The following is a 15,713-nucleotide window of genomic DNA, read 5'->3' as shown; positions in this document are numbered from 1 at the left end:
CTGGGGGGGAAAGAGCCTGAGCTTGTGCGGGAGGTTGAGAGGTACCGGCTAGAGATAGTCGGGCTCACCTCCACGCACAGCTTGGGCTCTGGAACCCAGCTCCTCGAGAGGGGCTGGACTCTCCACTTCTCTGGAGTCGCCCGTGGTGAGCGGCGGCGGGCTGGTGTGGGCTTGCTTATAGCTCCCCAGCTCAGCCGCCATGTGTTGGAGTTTACCCCAGTGAACGAGAGGGTCGCCTCGCTGCGCCTTCGGATTGGGGAGAGGGCTCTTGCTGTTGTTTGTGCCTATGGCCCAAATAGCAGTATAGAGTATCCGGCCTTCTTGGAGTCCCTGGGAGAGGTACTGAGGAGTGCTCAGACTGGGGACTCCATTGTGTTACTGGGGGACTTCAATGCTCACGTGGGAGATGACAGTGACACCTGGAGGGGCGTGGTTGGGAGGAACGGCCTCCCCGATCTGAACCCGAGTGGTGTTTTGTTATTGGACTTCTGTGCTAGTCATGGTTTGTCCATAACGAACACCATGTTCGAGCATAGGGGTGTCCATAAGTGCACGTGGCACCAGGACACCTTAGGTCGGAGGTCAATGATAGACCTTGTAGTCGTTTCATCTGATCTCCGGCCCTATGTCTTGGACACTCGGGTGAAGAGAGGGGCTGAGCTGTCAACTGATCACCACCTGGTGGTGAGTTGGATCCGCTGGCGGAGGAGGAAGCTGGACAGACCTGGCAGGCCCAAACGTATGGTGAGGGTCTGCTGGGAACGTCTGGCCGAGCACTCTGTCGGGGAGGTCTTTAACTCCCACCTCCGGGAGAGCTTTTCCCAGCTTCCGAGGGAGGCGGGGGACATTGAGTCTGAGTGGACCATGTTCTCTACCTCCATTGTGGACGCAGCTGTTCAGAGCTGTGGCCGCAAGGTCTCCGGTGCCTGTCGTGGCGGCAATCCCCGAACCCGGTGGTGGACACCAGAAGTAAGGGATGCCGTCAAGCTGAAGAAGGAGTCCTATCGGGCCATGTTAACCTCCAGGACTCCCGAGGCAGCTGACGGGTATCGGCAGGCCAGGCGTGCTGCAGCTCGGGCAGTTGCGGAGGCAAAAACTCGGAACTGGGAGGAGTTCGGGGAGGCCATGGAGAAGGACTATCGGTCGGCCTCGAAGAAATTCTGGCAAACCGTCCGGCGCCTCAGGAGGGGGAAGCAGTACTCTGCCAACACTGTTTACAGTGCGGGTGGGGAGCTGTTGACCTCGACTGGGGACATTGTCGGGCGGTGGAAGGAATACTTTGAGGATCTCCTCAATCCCACCGTCATGTCTTCCACTGAGGAGACTGAGGCTGATGACTCAGAGGTGGACTCGTCCATTACCCAAGCCGAAGTCACTGAGGTGGTTTGCAAGCTCCTCGGTGGCAAGGCACCGGGGGTGGATGAGATCCGCCCTGAGTATCTCAAGTCTCTGGATGTTGTGGGGCTGTCTTGGTTGACACGCCTCTGCAACATCGCGTGGCGGTCAGGGACAGTGCCTCTGGAGTGGCAGACTGGGGTGGTGGTCCCTCTTTTTAAGAAAGGGGACCGGAGAGTGTGCCCCAATTATAGGGGAATCACACTTCTCAGCCTCCCAGGGAAGGTTTACTCCAGGGTACTGGAGAGGAGAATTCGACCAATAGTCGAACCTCGGATCCAGGAGGAACAATGCGGTTTTCGTCCTGGTCGCGGAACACTGGACCAGCTCTATACCCTTCATAGGGTGCTCGAGGGTTCATGGGAGTTTGCCCAACCAGTCCACATGTGCTTTGTGGATCTGGAGAAGGCATTCGACCGTGTCCCCCGTAGTATTCTGTGGGGGGTGCTTCGGGAGTATGGGGTTCGGGGCTCTTTGCTAAGGGCTGTCCGGTCCCTGTACGAACGGAGCAGGAGTCTGGTTCGCATTGCCGGCAGTAAGTCAGACCTGTTCCCAGTGCATGTTGGACTCCGGCAGGGCTGCCCTTTGTCACCGGTTCTGTTCATAATTTTTATGGACAGAATTTCTAGGCGCAGCCAGGGGCCAGAAGGAATCCTGTTTGGGAACCACAGGATTTCATCTCTGCTTTTTGCGGATGATGTTGTCCTGTTGGCTTCTTCAAACCAGGACCTTCAGCATGCACTGGGGCGGTTTGCAGTCGAGTGTGAAGCGGCTGGGATGAGAATCAGCACCTCCAAGTCCGAGGCCATGGTTCTCGACCGGAAAAGGGTGGCTTGCCCTCTCCAGGTTGGTGGAGAAGTTCTGCCTCAAGTGGAGGAGTTTAAGTATCTCGGGATCTTGTTCACGAGTGAGGGAAGGATGGAGCGTGAGATCGACAGGCGGATCGGTGCAGCCTCCGCAGTGATGCGGTCGCTTTACCGGTCCGTTGTGGTGAAGAAGGAGCTGAGCCAAAAGGCGAAGCTCTCAATTTACCGGTCGATCTACGTTCCGACTCTCACCTATGGTCATGAGCTTTGGGTAATGACCGAAAGGACAAGATCGCGGATACAAGCGGCCGAAATGAGTTTCCTTCGCAGGGTGGCTGGGCGCTCCCTTAGAGATAGGGTGAGAAGCACAGTCACTCGGGAGGAGCTCGGAGTAGAGCCGCTGCTGCTCCACATCGAGAGGAATCAGCTGAGGTGGCTCGGGCATCTTTTTCGGATGCCTCCTGGACGCCTCCCTGGGGAGGTGTTCCAGGCATGTCCCCCCGGGAGGAGGCCCCGGGGAAGACCCAGGACACGCTGGAGGGACTATGTCTCTCGGCTGGCCTGGGAACGCCTCGGTGTTCTTCCCGAGGAGCTGGCCGAGGTGTCTGGGGAAAGGGAAGTTTGGGCTTCCCTGCTTAGACTGCTGCCTCCGCGACCCGGTCCCGGATAAAGCGGAAGAAGACGAGACGAGACGAGACGAGAATTTCAAACCTTCCTGTACATGGCTGCTAATCTTGCCAACTAAAGGCCCACAGATGCCCGGACTCGGAGCCAAGAGGACTGCATTGATTACATCAGCCCAAATTCTCTGCTGCTGGGAAGGACTGGCCCTAAAGGTGACCCAGGAAGCTTTGAGTTTGAAAAATACCCTTACAAAAGGTTGAGAGCAATCCAAGCAGAAGTAAACAGATTCTGGAGGAAATGGAGTTGGCTAGCTGGACCTAATCTCTTTGTAAGGAGTAAATGGCACACAAAACAGCGAAATGTAGCTGTTGGAGATGTTGTGTGGGTGGCAGACCAAAATGCCTTAAGAGGTCAGTATAGACTTTCCAGAGTTGTTGGTGTCAACATGGACAAGAAAGGCATTGTGAGAGATGTGGACGTGAGGACTTTCCCAAGCTACCCTGTCTCATCAGTACAACCTGTTCAAAAGGATAAGACAAAGAGGCCCCAAACAAAAATCCCTGCCACAATCCTACATAGAGATGTTAGACGCCTGGTTGTTTTGCTGCCTGTGGAGGAGCAAGTCAACAGTAAAACAACAGCTGAAAATCAAGCAGAACAACCAGAGGCAAATCCAACTCTGCCTAACCAACCACGATCAGAAGACTGAGGTGACCTCCTTGGGTTGACAACCAGGAGCTCAAGTGGGAGGTGTTGCATCAAAACAAGAATAAAATGAGTAAAAAAAAAAGCGGAACCAAAATAGTGGAACTAAAGTTTGGCTAGTTCGTTTTTACTCAGACTGCTTATGACGACGCACCGCGGCTGAGACGAAGTGATAAAAGTTTTGACAACCAAGCAGATCACTCTCTTGGCACGCTGGCAGACGGCAGAGGAAAGACCATCAGTGCGATCCACTCTGAAGATGCAACTGGTGTGAATCACGTATGGATGGACACTTAATTAACGATCTGGTTTTTTAATGAATGTTTAGGCCACACCAATTTAATTAGTTGGTTCTCGGATTTTTTCAGGAAAAATATGAAGCGAGTGCGCGAAATAAAAATAAAAAAATGCTCTGATGGTAAAATTAGCGGTGGAAATAGAGGGATTTCATAATAGAGAAACAAAACAAAGACGATACATTCTTGTTACACATTTCATATGGCTCTTTTAATAGCTTATCTTATTTCCACCCATATGCATTAAGGGCTAGCTCTGGCTGCACGTCTTTTATCAGGCAAACCAGTAAACAGATAGGCTAAATAAATGATTGAATTACAGTCAATTGAACATCTACAATGCACAGGAAAAAAAGATTTGACCAGGAGTAGGCTACTTCTGATGGCTAAATACTTCGAATGATTTTTTTTGTTTGCCCCTCACATCAATCAATGAAAAATATAAATCAAACCCACCTCCACAGAGTTGTTGTCCAAGTTGGCACATCGCAGGGTAACAAGCTCACGGCATCTTGAGTACAACTGCAAAGTTTTCCCCCTCTTGAATTTTGACACACCTGTCAAAGATTTTACGCTTCTGTTCGCTGAATATCCTAACAGTCACAAACACAGGCTTTGCAGGATTCCCCTCCACGGGCATGTTTCTTCCACAAGTCTATCGAAAGTGAAAGGGGCGATTTGATTGGTTTTCAATGTCACGTGACCTCAACCTGCAGTCGATTTTTGATTTTATTTTTTTTCATTTTGCATTTTCTTCAAGCGGCGATTCCGAGAACCAACTAATCGAATTGGCGTGGCCTTATATTCACATATAATTTAAACAAAGTTTAATTTATGCATATAATCTGAATTCCGTTCTGAAAAGTCCGTTTAATTGATTAAAAATTACTATCTACTGTAAGTTGAATGCATGTGAAATAATATTATGAAGTCTATATTGTGTTTAGGTTATCAACCTATTAAGCTGAAGTGATCAGTCATCTTGTTTCAAAATAAAGAAAAATGAACGAGAACTGGAGGCAAAGAGTTGTTCCTTTGCACCATCATGGGTGGATCAGGCCGTTTTCAAGTTTGGGCAGGAGCTGATGGTTAAAACAAAACTCAGAAGAACTTGACAATGGGTTTCTTATCTCAGAGGGTTTTAATGCATTGAGCAAGTTCTTATAATGTTATTTTCACTTTGCCAAATAAGTTAAAGTTGGGTTAATCGTGTTGTTATGCTCACAAAATTTAAGACGATTGATGCTGCTGTTTTTGTTATTACTGAGACTATCCACTGGAAGTGCACCCGTGTGTTTTAACACAGAGCTGTAGGTGGCTAATGGCAAAAATTATTATAAGTTTGGAAGCTACTTTTATTTGATTAGGATTAATTCTTTAGTTTTGCCCTTTCACACAGCAGCGTTCCCCCCGGGTTATGAAAAATATTCTCCACTTTTTTCCTTGAAAAATAAAGTCAAAGAAGTATTCTTCTCTTAGTTTTGTATTTTTTTTTTAAAGTTATCAACTTATCAAAGTGGACTTAATACAGGTTTATACCAACCAAACTGGCACAATTCAAATATTTGTACAGATACAGCTAGGCCTCTCCATTACATATAAAATTGGGGCTCCACTCCAGCCTCTAATAAGAAAGACCTGATTTTGGGGAACCTGTGCACCATCAAGCTAAAATAAACCTCTTTAGCTTGAGCTTACTTAAGGATAATTTAGCATGGAATTATTCAAAAGAGGTATTAGGACTCCCTTTGGCCTTTACGTCAACACACAACTTGATTTACAATTGAAGAGAGTTGAGAAGAATCTGGGAACAACCAGCAGTGAAAGAATCCGATTTTTCTGTCAATTTACGAACCGAACACAGAATGACACCGCGTTAAACATTATACGTTGGCCCCAGGAACTCAACACACCACTCTGCCCAAAACATAGCTCCCTTCAGTTGCTTGCTGTGGCTGACAGCACTTTCACTTTGGTTGTGTTTTTTTTTTTTTTTTAATTAAACTGACCCCTGTATTACTGACACTGTCCGATGTGCTTGGGGACGGTTGGAGCTCTGAGTGTGCCTCCCCTGTGGCTGTTTCAGCCCATACATCATCTTCAGTGCTTGAAGAAGCCCGCCTGAAAACTTTGTCACCTTAGAATGTGCCATTGTTTGGTTCACGCAGAAATAATTATACCACCACACTTGGCTGATTTAAAACTCCTTGTGATTGGTCAAAAGCTTGGTGCTCATTTGGTCATTATGTGTAGTCGACTTTTATTGGTCACAAGCATGTGTTCATTGTTTACAGTCTGGGGAAGTTGCCTCACTGCGGTTGGATTTTGGCAAAGGGAGGGATTTGTGGAGGGATTTCTATAAAAAATGACTCACAATAATGATAAAGATGACAAAAACATTTGTCACTGTGACGACTGCTTGTATTTTTTCGTTATGAAGTTTATTTGACATGGACAGTACACATTAATAAACATAAAATGTAAATGTGCCAGAATTAGCCAAAATGGCTATTTTACAGTGGTGCTTGAAAGTTTATGAACCCTTTAGAATGTTCTATATTTCTGCATAAATATGACCTAAAACATCAGATTTTCACACAAGTCCTAAAAGTAGATAAAGAGAACCCAGTTAAACAAATGAGACAAAAATATTATACTTGGTCATTTATTTATTGAGGAAAATGATCCAATATTACATATCTGTGAGTGGCAAAAGTATGTGAACCTTTGCTATCAGTATCTGGTGTGACCCCCTTGTGCAGCAATAACTGCAACTAAACGTTTCCGGTAACTGTTGATCAGTCCTGCACACCGGCTTGGAGGAATTTTAGCCCATTCCTCCGTACAGAACAGCTTCAACTCTGGGATGTTGTTGGGTTTCCTCACATGAACTGCTCGCTTCAGGTCCTTCCACAACATTTCCATTGGATTAAGGTCAGGACTTTGACTTGGCCATTCCAAAACATTCACTTTATTCTTCTTTAACCATTCTTTGGTAGAACGACTTGTGTGCTTAGGGTCGTTGTCTTGCTGCATGATCCACCTTCTCTCGAGATTCAGTTCATGGACAGATGTCCTTTAGAATTCGCTGCTATAATTCAGAATTCATTGTTCCATCAATGATGACAAGCCGTCCTGGCCCAGATGCAGCAAAACAGGCCCATACCATGATACTACCACCACCATGTTTCACAGATGGGATAAGGTTCTTATGCTGGAATGCAGTGTTTTCCTTTCTCCAAACATAACGCTTCTCATTTAAACCAAAAAGTTCTATTTTGGTCTCATTCGTCCACAAAACATTTTTCCAATAGCCTTCTGGCTTGTCCATGTGATCTTTAGCAAACTGCAGATGAGCAGCAATGTTCTTTTTGGAGAGCAGTGGCTTTCTCCTTGCAACCCTGCCATGCACACCATTGTTGTTCAGTGTTCTCCTGATGGTGGACTCATGAACATTAACATTAGCCAATGTCTCAGGCCTTCAGTTGCTTAGAAGTTACCCTGGGGTCCTTTGTGACCTCGCCGACTATTACACGCCTTGCTCTTGGAGTGATCTTTGTTGGTCGACCACTCCTGGGGAGGGTAACAATGGTCTTGAATTTCCTCCATTTGTACACAATCTGTCTGACTGTGGATTGGTGGAGTCCAAACTCTTTAGAGATGGTTTTGTAACCTTTTCCAGCCTGATGAGCATCAACAACGCTTTTTCTGAGGTCCTCAGAAATCTCCTTTGTTCGTGCCATGATACACTTCCACAAACATGTGTTGTGAAGATCAGACTTTGATAGATCCCTGTTCTTTAAATAAAACAGGGTGCCCACTCACACCTGATTGTCATCCCATTGATTGAAAACACCTGACTCTAATTTCACCTTCAAATTAACTGCTAATCCTAGAGGTTCACATACTTTTGCCACTCACAGATATGTAATATTGGATCATTTTCCTCAATAAATAAATGACCAAGTATAATATTTTTGTCTCATTTGTTTAACTGGGTTCTCTTTATCTACTTTTAGGACTTGTATGAAAATCTGATGATGTTTTAGGTCATATTTGTGCAGAAGTATAGAATATTCTAAAGGGTTCACAAACTTTCAAGCACCACTGTACATCTGTTGTCCATGGACCGGTGTTAAAAGGTCAGATGCATATTAAAAGAATCAATATACATAAACTACACATACATTATGGTAAAAGTAATAGGTAAAAAGACACTTACCACATAAAACATACAATTATAGTAGGGACAGTAAAGATAGGGGGAAGAAAGAGAAGGTTAAAAAAAAAATTCTTCATCACTGATGGATTATGTTCGTTAATGACAAGCGCCACTGGGAACCCTGACAGAGTTTCTCTGTATATCCTGCTTTGCCAGATTAATGCAAATAAAATGTAAATTTATCTATAAATGAAATATTTTTCCCTGCCCTTGTGATCACACACAGTCGCAGGCCCCTCTGCCTTCTGTCCAGTTGGCAGTGAATGTGCTACAGGATGTGCTGCAGTACTCCTCTCAGCTGCCTGAGCTGGCCAGAGAAGTGGGCCTTAACTCCATCCTGGGCATTCTCACCTCTCTGCTGGGCCTCAAGTCTGAGGTGAGTCTGTTACACTGCTCTCTCCTAAGATTAGGCTTACGATAATCGAAATTAGTCTTGGTTGAAAATTGGGCCACGCTTTAGTTTTGTAGTCATTATACAGTCAAATTGCACAGCATACTGTGCAATAATTACAAAACCTTCTGGATGATTTTACTCGCTTCCTGTGTCGTCAGATGTAGATGTATCCTGCTCTCTGTCATCTCTGTCCTGCTCGTAACTGGCTTTTAGTGTTTTAGTATCTCATACCATGTTATGAATTGCATTGACATTATACATTTTAGAAATATTTCCACCCCAGTGTAAAAGATGTTTTTGTCTGTTTTGTGTATGTACATTTTATGCTACCTTATTTTTTTCTTTAATGTGCTTTCCTTCACTTTTCTATCAAATACATGCTACAATACTTGTTTTTTGCATGGCTAGAAACTGTACAAACTAATGACGGAGGTAACGTGGTCAAATATACAGTTTATACAGTTGTGCAGCCTCTGTGTTAAACAGCTGCTGTTGTTGTAGTGCCACCTGGCTGCCATGGAGGGGATGATGGCGTGTATGGCATATTACCCTCGGGCATGTGGATCGCTAAAGGTGAGGCAGGGTTCTCCACTTTTCAAAAATAAAAGGTGGTGGTGGGGGTTTGGGGGCCACCTAGGCCCCCAACAGAGTCCAGGGGCGGAGCCCTAGTGGGGGGGCTGACGGACTTTGGTCTTTTTTGACAGTGAAACTGGCCAATAAATGGATAGGAAATGCTAAATCATTGTTAGTCATTTTACAAAATTTAACCCATTCTTACTGTACATATCATTTTTAATGTCAATGTGAGACTCATAACTGTGACATTTCAGTTGAGACTGATGCATCTGTTGCGCATCCCTGCCCACATGATTGATAAATGAACTTCCATGCAAATACATACGACAGTGATAATCTTCATAAAAAAATTTCATGGACATGCTTTCGCTCAAAACTGTGTTTTGCTTTGTCGATTAACCGGAAGTAATGAAATTTGTATACCCAATTTCGTGGGAAATTTGACTGGATATTTTTGTTACTTTGGCATTTCATGATAATGTTATCGTTTTTCATAAACTGTTCCTGTCTATGAAATTCAACAATATTTGGTCATGTTAGTCTGAAATTATTGATTTAAAAGAGCAAAGTTACTTCTTCCAGCTACTGCAAGTTCTCTGCTGCTGAATACTCGTGCGAATTTCGATCATTTTAACTGTAGAATGCCCTCGTATATCTGTATGCAGCCGGCCGGATGTTTTTCTATTGCATTCGCATGGCCACTTCAGGTAGCCCTGTATTCATTTGTTTAATGGTCTTCTGCGTGTTAAATAGTTACAAAATTATAATAAAGCAAATACTTTGATTTATTTGGTGTATACTGATGGTTACTTTTTTTTTTTTGGCCACGGGAAGGGTGGTGGGCCAGAATTATAATGTGGCGGTGCGCCACTTTAAAAGGGCCCATGGAGAACAATGTGAGGGTTATGGTAATAAGATTTAAGGAATGATTTGGTTTTAATACAGCACCTAATTTTATCTTGTAACCACTTTCATGTGTAGGAGAAGCTGGGGGTTTATTTCCTCTCGAAGATGGATTCTGACAACCCTAAAGTGCAGGATGTAAGTGAAATTTTTGTGAGGTATGAAATATGTTCTTAACAAAATTCAGTTGAGTAAATTGACTGTCTTGAAATTTGGATTTCTGGGTTTCTAGGTGGCTTGCGAGTGTTATGGGCGACTACCTTGCCTGGGAGGTGTGCTCGAGCGTGGAGGAGGTGGGCGCCGGGCTGAGGGATGGACCAGTCAAGTGCACTGTCTTCTGGCATCAGCCAATAGCATTCTGGGACAGTTATACCAGGGCTTAGAAACCGGTGAGACAATCAGTTTGCAGTTCGTCTGTTTTATCTTATTTGGTAATTTATTTACTTGAAGTCTGTACAAACTGTTCAGCTTTGCACGTTATCTGCCATATGACGTGCATTGTTAACTTGACTGTGGACTTAATTACTGACTGTTTGTCTCTGGTGGGAAGAGGAGTGTATGGCTCAGCGTGGCGTGTATGTTTTTTTTTTTTTTAAAAGACTGCATATAAAGTTTGGGGGCATGAACTTAGTTTTTTTTATATCCGAAAGTTTGTAGTAAAAGTGTTTATAGTGGGGATGCAGTTCGTTGTTTTTTTTTTTTGTGCAATGCTTCCATCTTCGTAATCCTGGATTTGTGTAATGTGTTGTACAACTGCAATTTTGAGCAATAGTTTGATGCAGAAACCAGCACCGGTGTTTAATTTAGAAATGTACATGAAGGGGAAAAAAAAAAGGTGTTTTGAGCGGGCAGTTTTCATTTTCATGAAAAATCTGCAGAACAAAGAAGAGAACACATTTCCAACTTCCAGCACAACTTGGTTGAAAGTCTTAAATGACAGTGCACACATCAGTTACCTCAGGTTTACAGTTAAACTCATTTTTCAGCATGTAAGGCACAGGAGGCATATCCTTGGTAACATGCATCTCATCTTATTTATGATATACAGTTAGGTCCATAAATATTTGGACAGAGACAACATTTTTCTAATTTTGGTTCTGTACATTACCACAATGAATTTTGAACAAAACAATTCAGATGCAGTTGAAGTTCAGACTTTCAGCTTTAATTCAGTGGGTTGAACAAAATGATTGCATAAAAATGTGAGGAACGAAAGCATTTTTTAAACACAATCCCTTCATTTCAGGGGCTCAAAAGTAATTGGACAAATTAAATAATTGAAAATAAAATGTTCATTTCTAATACTTGGTTGAAAACTCTTTGTTGGCAATGACTGCCTGAAGTCTTGAACTCATGGACATCACCAGACGCTGTGTTTCCTCCTTTTTAATGCTCTGCCAGGCCTTTACTGCAGCGGTTTTCAGTTGCTGTTTGTTTGTGGGCCTTTCTGTCTGAAGTTTAGTCTTTAACAAGTGAAATGCATGCTTAATTGGGTTGAGATCAGGTGACTGACTTGGCCATTCAAGAATATTCCACTTCTTTGCTTTAATAAACTCCTGGGTTGCTTTGGCTTTATGTTTTGGGTCATTGTCCATCTGTATTATGAAACGCCGACCAATCAGTTTGGCTGCATTTGAGCACACAGTATGTCTCTGAATACCTCAGAATTCATCCGGCTGCTTCTGTCCTGTGTCACATCATCAGTAAACACTAGTGACCCAGTGCCACTGGCAGCCATGCATGCCCAAGCCATCACACTGCCTCCACCGTGTTTTACAGATGATGTGGTATGCTTTGGATCATGAGCTGTACCACGCCTTCGCCATACTTTTTTCTTTACATCATTCTGGTAGAGGTTGATCTTGGTTTCATCTGTCCAAAGAATGTTCTTCCAGAACTGTGCTGGCTTTTTTAGATGTTTTTTAGCAAAGTCCAATCTAGCCTTTTTATTCTTGAGGCTTATGAGTGGCTTGCACTGTGCAGTGAACCCTCTGTATTTACTTTCATGCAGTCTTCTCTTTATGGTAGATTTGGATATTGATACGCCTACCTCCTGGAGAGTGTTGTTCACTCGGTTGGCTGTTGTGAAGGGGTTTCTCTTCACCATGGAAATTATTCTGCGATCATCCACCACTGTTGTCTTCTGTGGGCGTCCAGGTCTTTTTGCATTGATGAGTTCACCAGTGCTTGCTTTCTTTCTCAGGATGTACTAAACTGTAGATTTTGCCACTCCTAATATTGTAGCAATTTCTCGGATGGGTTTTTTCTGTTTTCGCAGCTTAAGGATGGCTTGTTTCACCTGCATGGAGAGCTCCTTTGACCGCATGTTTTCTTCACAGCAAAATCTTCCAAATACAAGCGCCACACCTCAAATCAACTCCAGGCCTTTTATCTGCTTAATTGAGAATGACATAATGAAGGAATTGCCCACACCTGCCCATGAAATAGCCTTTGAGTCAATTGTCCAATTGCTTTTGGTCCCTTTAAAAACAGGGTGGCACATGTTAAGGAGCCGAAACTCCTAAACCCTTCATCCAATTTTAATGTGGATACCCTCAAATGAAAGCTGAAAGTCTGGACCTTATGTCCATGTCCATTATATAACTATAACTTGAATATGTTTCAGTAAACAGGTAAAAAAACAAAATTTGTCTCATTGTCCAAATATATATGGACCTAACTGTACGCGTACATATCATGCGTGTATATGCATGTGTTCAGCATGTACACTTAAAATTGCACAAAGTGGAAAGTGAACACAGCAGAATACATTACAAGTTAATAGGCCTGTAGTCGCTGAAGCGTGCTTCTGAGCAGTAAGATACAGAAAACCTACAGATAAAAATCCTGTCAGAAACCTGTCTCGTTGACAGTTGCCTGTTAAATGCTGTGCAGTTGATGGCAGTTTGAGAACGCTAGGCTTTATTAGTTTACCCTTTACCCTTATTTCTTTCATATGGTATTCTGTCTTTTGCTCTTCAGAAGAGACCATACACTATGAGGGTCCAGGAGTAGAGCTGCCCTTTCCTCCACTGGACGATGTTGATCCACTGTTGATTCTTCAGCTTCGCCATCGCTACAGAGCCGTGTGCCTGGCTCTTAAACATACACTGAGGTTGTGTGTGCGCGCGCGCACTAATAATTTGCCTATAAAATCCTCTGAGTAGCTTAGCTATGAATATTGTCATTGCACAAAGGTTGGCCGGGTTTCTTCTTTTGGGAATAAATATAAATGTTAAGAACATAATGAATCTAGTTTAGTAATGAGCAGTGTTTTTAGGAATGATGACCTTCATGAAAATTTTGTCATAACAAAACTGCTTGATTTTTGTCTATGAAAGTTTGTATCCAATCATAAATCTTTGTGTTTCTCTTAATTGTAGTCTTGATCCAGCCACCTCAGTACGTCTTCCCGTTCAGCATGTCCTTAACATAGTGTGCCGTGCCCTGGCTGTCAGCATTAAGAACATTGTAAGTTTTCAAGATCACTTTTTACACGTATAGTCAGGGGAAAAATAAGTGTTTCTGGTTTATATACACTGATCAGCCAGAACATTTATGACCACTGACAGGTGAAGTGAATAACATTTTGATTATCTCATTACAATGGCACCTATCAAGGGGTGGGATATATTAGTCAGCAAGAGAACAGTCAGTTCTTGAAGTTGATGTGTTGGAAGCAGGAAAAATGGGCAAGCGTAAGGATCTGAGCGACTTCAACAAATTGGTATGGCTAGATGACTGGGTCTGAGCATCTCCAAAATGGCACATGGTGTTTCCGGTATGCAGTGGTTAGTACCTACCAAAAGTCTTCCATGGAAGGCAAACCCGTATGGTCCAATCCCATAGAAGAGCTAATGTACCCAGGGCTCCTGCCGGTCCTTAAAAAGCCTTAAATACAACTTTCGGTTTTCAAGGCCTAAAAATGTCTTAAATTGTTTGGAATGACTGGAATTTTCGAAAGGGAGGTATTAAATTTAATATTGGACCGAATGAGTGAAATGTCTCCATCCAGTTTGGGGTATTTTTTTAACCATAATTTTAAAAGTGACCAGCGTACCTTTTGGGGGCAGCATTGGTTCTGTGCGTTCTGTGCGTTCTGTGCATTCCGTAGAACAAGAACTAACGTTAGGAGGCTACTGGAGGAAGTGCGGTGTGGTGCGGTGGTTGTGAAGAGTGAGAGATGCGCAGGTAGCTTATGCGGGCGCTAGAAAGCGTTGATAATTATGGGAAGATGTCTGTTTAACGACAAGTGGTTGGGGGATGACAAATACCCCCCAAATAAGAAGAAGAATCGTTTGCGATAAAAAGCGCTGGATCGCACAAATGTGTTTAAAGACGGTAACGCAGCGCTGGGGACATGGCGGACTGGGAAACTGGGTTTTCACGGACACGAGGCGCGCGCATGTTAGAGGTCAAGCGCTCCGGAGTGAAACACAGGGGGGTTCGCGCATGCACACAAGAGTCAGGTGGAAAATGGGACTTATAGGACATAATACTAATAATAATCAGGCTTTCGTCTAAACGGGGGAACAGGGGCGCTGCGCCCTCTTACTCTCGGCGTGCGCCCCCTTACCGACTCCGTGAAAACATCCCAGCAACACTACGTGACAATGTGTCTGATCATCAAATACATTATAATTGCTCCAAAAATATTCCAATCATAGTAGATACACCGCCAGACGGTGCAAAAACAATCCGAATTGGCGTTTTCCAGACTGAGGCGCCATGTTGTTTACTTGTCGCGGCTGCTCTCGCGAGATTTGACACGGGTTGCATACAAGGTCAGCTGACTTGTAGAGCAAGATTTCTCGAGACTGAATGACCTTTCACTCACCGGCGCGGGAGCTTTTGACAGAAGTAGTTCACGAGTTGTTTTTGTTGACACTTGGGCATTTAAAGATGTCATCCCGCGGCACGAAACGGAAGAAAGCCAAAGACTGTCCGGGGCAGAAGAAGATTAGGCCAAATAAAAAAAATAGTGTGTTTCCGGTAACCCGACCGATCGAGAATTTCCGCGTCGAAATTGCCGACCGTAAAGTTTTTATGACAAATTTCCCTCGATATTTTAGTGTAAGCGGCGTTAGTTTGTCATAATTTTTTGTTTCAACACATTCAAGTTGTGAAAGAAACGATAAAAAGTAAAATGTTTCGCCACTTCTATCAGCCCTCCTGCATAAACTGAGCCATTTTGAATCCTCATTCAAGGCTGTAATGCAAATTGCTTCCTCTTCAGTATATAAGTGCACTTCCATGGCAGGGAAAAACACTACATTTTGCCGCCTATGTAGTCCCCCATTTATACAAATAGGAGTCATTCAGGATTCAGCCATGTTTTTGCTCAACCCAAGTTCTACGGTAGGCTAGGCTAGGCCGTCTGCTTTTAATGGAAGTAGCCTAGGACGTTATTTTCACGTTATTTCATGATAAGGTGTTTTCACGTTATTACATGAAAATATCATGAAATATCGCTTCCGTAGATCATAACTCGAACTCTCGCAATATTTTTTTTATTCGTTTAAAGATTTAAAACACTTATTTTATTATGATGTGTGGTATAAAGGATTCTGTGCCAAAATACTATTTTGTAAGATGTTTACTTGTGTTAATTTTTTCGAACAAAATAAAAAAAAATTAAGAAAAAAAAACTTTCCTACCTACCGACCTTATTTTAGTATTTCATGTTACCGGAAACACACTTTTTTTTTTTTTTGGCCTTACTTTTTTCTTTTTCAATGTTGACAGACAATTTGTTACAATTTCCCTCTCAGATAGCCTCAGAATGTCCCATT

General features: G+C 43.5%; 1 protein-coding gene across 1 annotated transcript in view; it reads left to right on the top strand.

The window, feature by feature from the left end:
• pelp1 (proline, glutamate and leucine rich protein 1) overlaps positions 1 to 15,713 on the top strand; it is a 74,951-nt gene that overhangs the window by 16,001 nt on the left and 43,237 nt on the right. The window contains exons 4-9 of the mRNA XM_060935907.1: positions 8,275 to 8,424; positions 8,944 to 9,015; positions 10,000 to 10,059; positions 10,154 to 10,310; positions 12,904 to 13,036; positions 13,305 to 13,392. Coding sequence (XP_060791890.1) covers positions 8,275 to 8,424; positions 8,944 to 9,015; positions 10,000 to 10,059; positions 10,154 to 10,310; positions 12,904 to 13,036; positions 13,305 to 13,392 — 660 coding nt within the window. The remainder of the gene's footprint in view (positions 1 to 8,274; positions 8,425 to 8,943; positions 9,016 to 9,999; positions 10,060 to 10,153; positions 10,311 to 12,903; positions 13,037 to 13,304; positions 13,393 to 15,713) is intronic.

The sequence above is a fragment of the Neoarius graeffei genome, chromosome 1 (assembly GCF_027579695.1).
Source record: "Neoarius graeffei isolate fNeoGra1 chromosome 1, fNeoGra1.pri, whole genome shotgun sequence".
NCBI classification, from domain to species: domain Eukaryota; kingdom Metazoa; phylum Chordata; class Actinopteri; order Siluriformes; family Ariidae; genus Neoarius; species Neoarius graeffei.
Note: the sequence above shows the minus strand (reverse complement) of the source record. Positions and strands in the feature narration are given on the sequence as shown.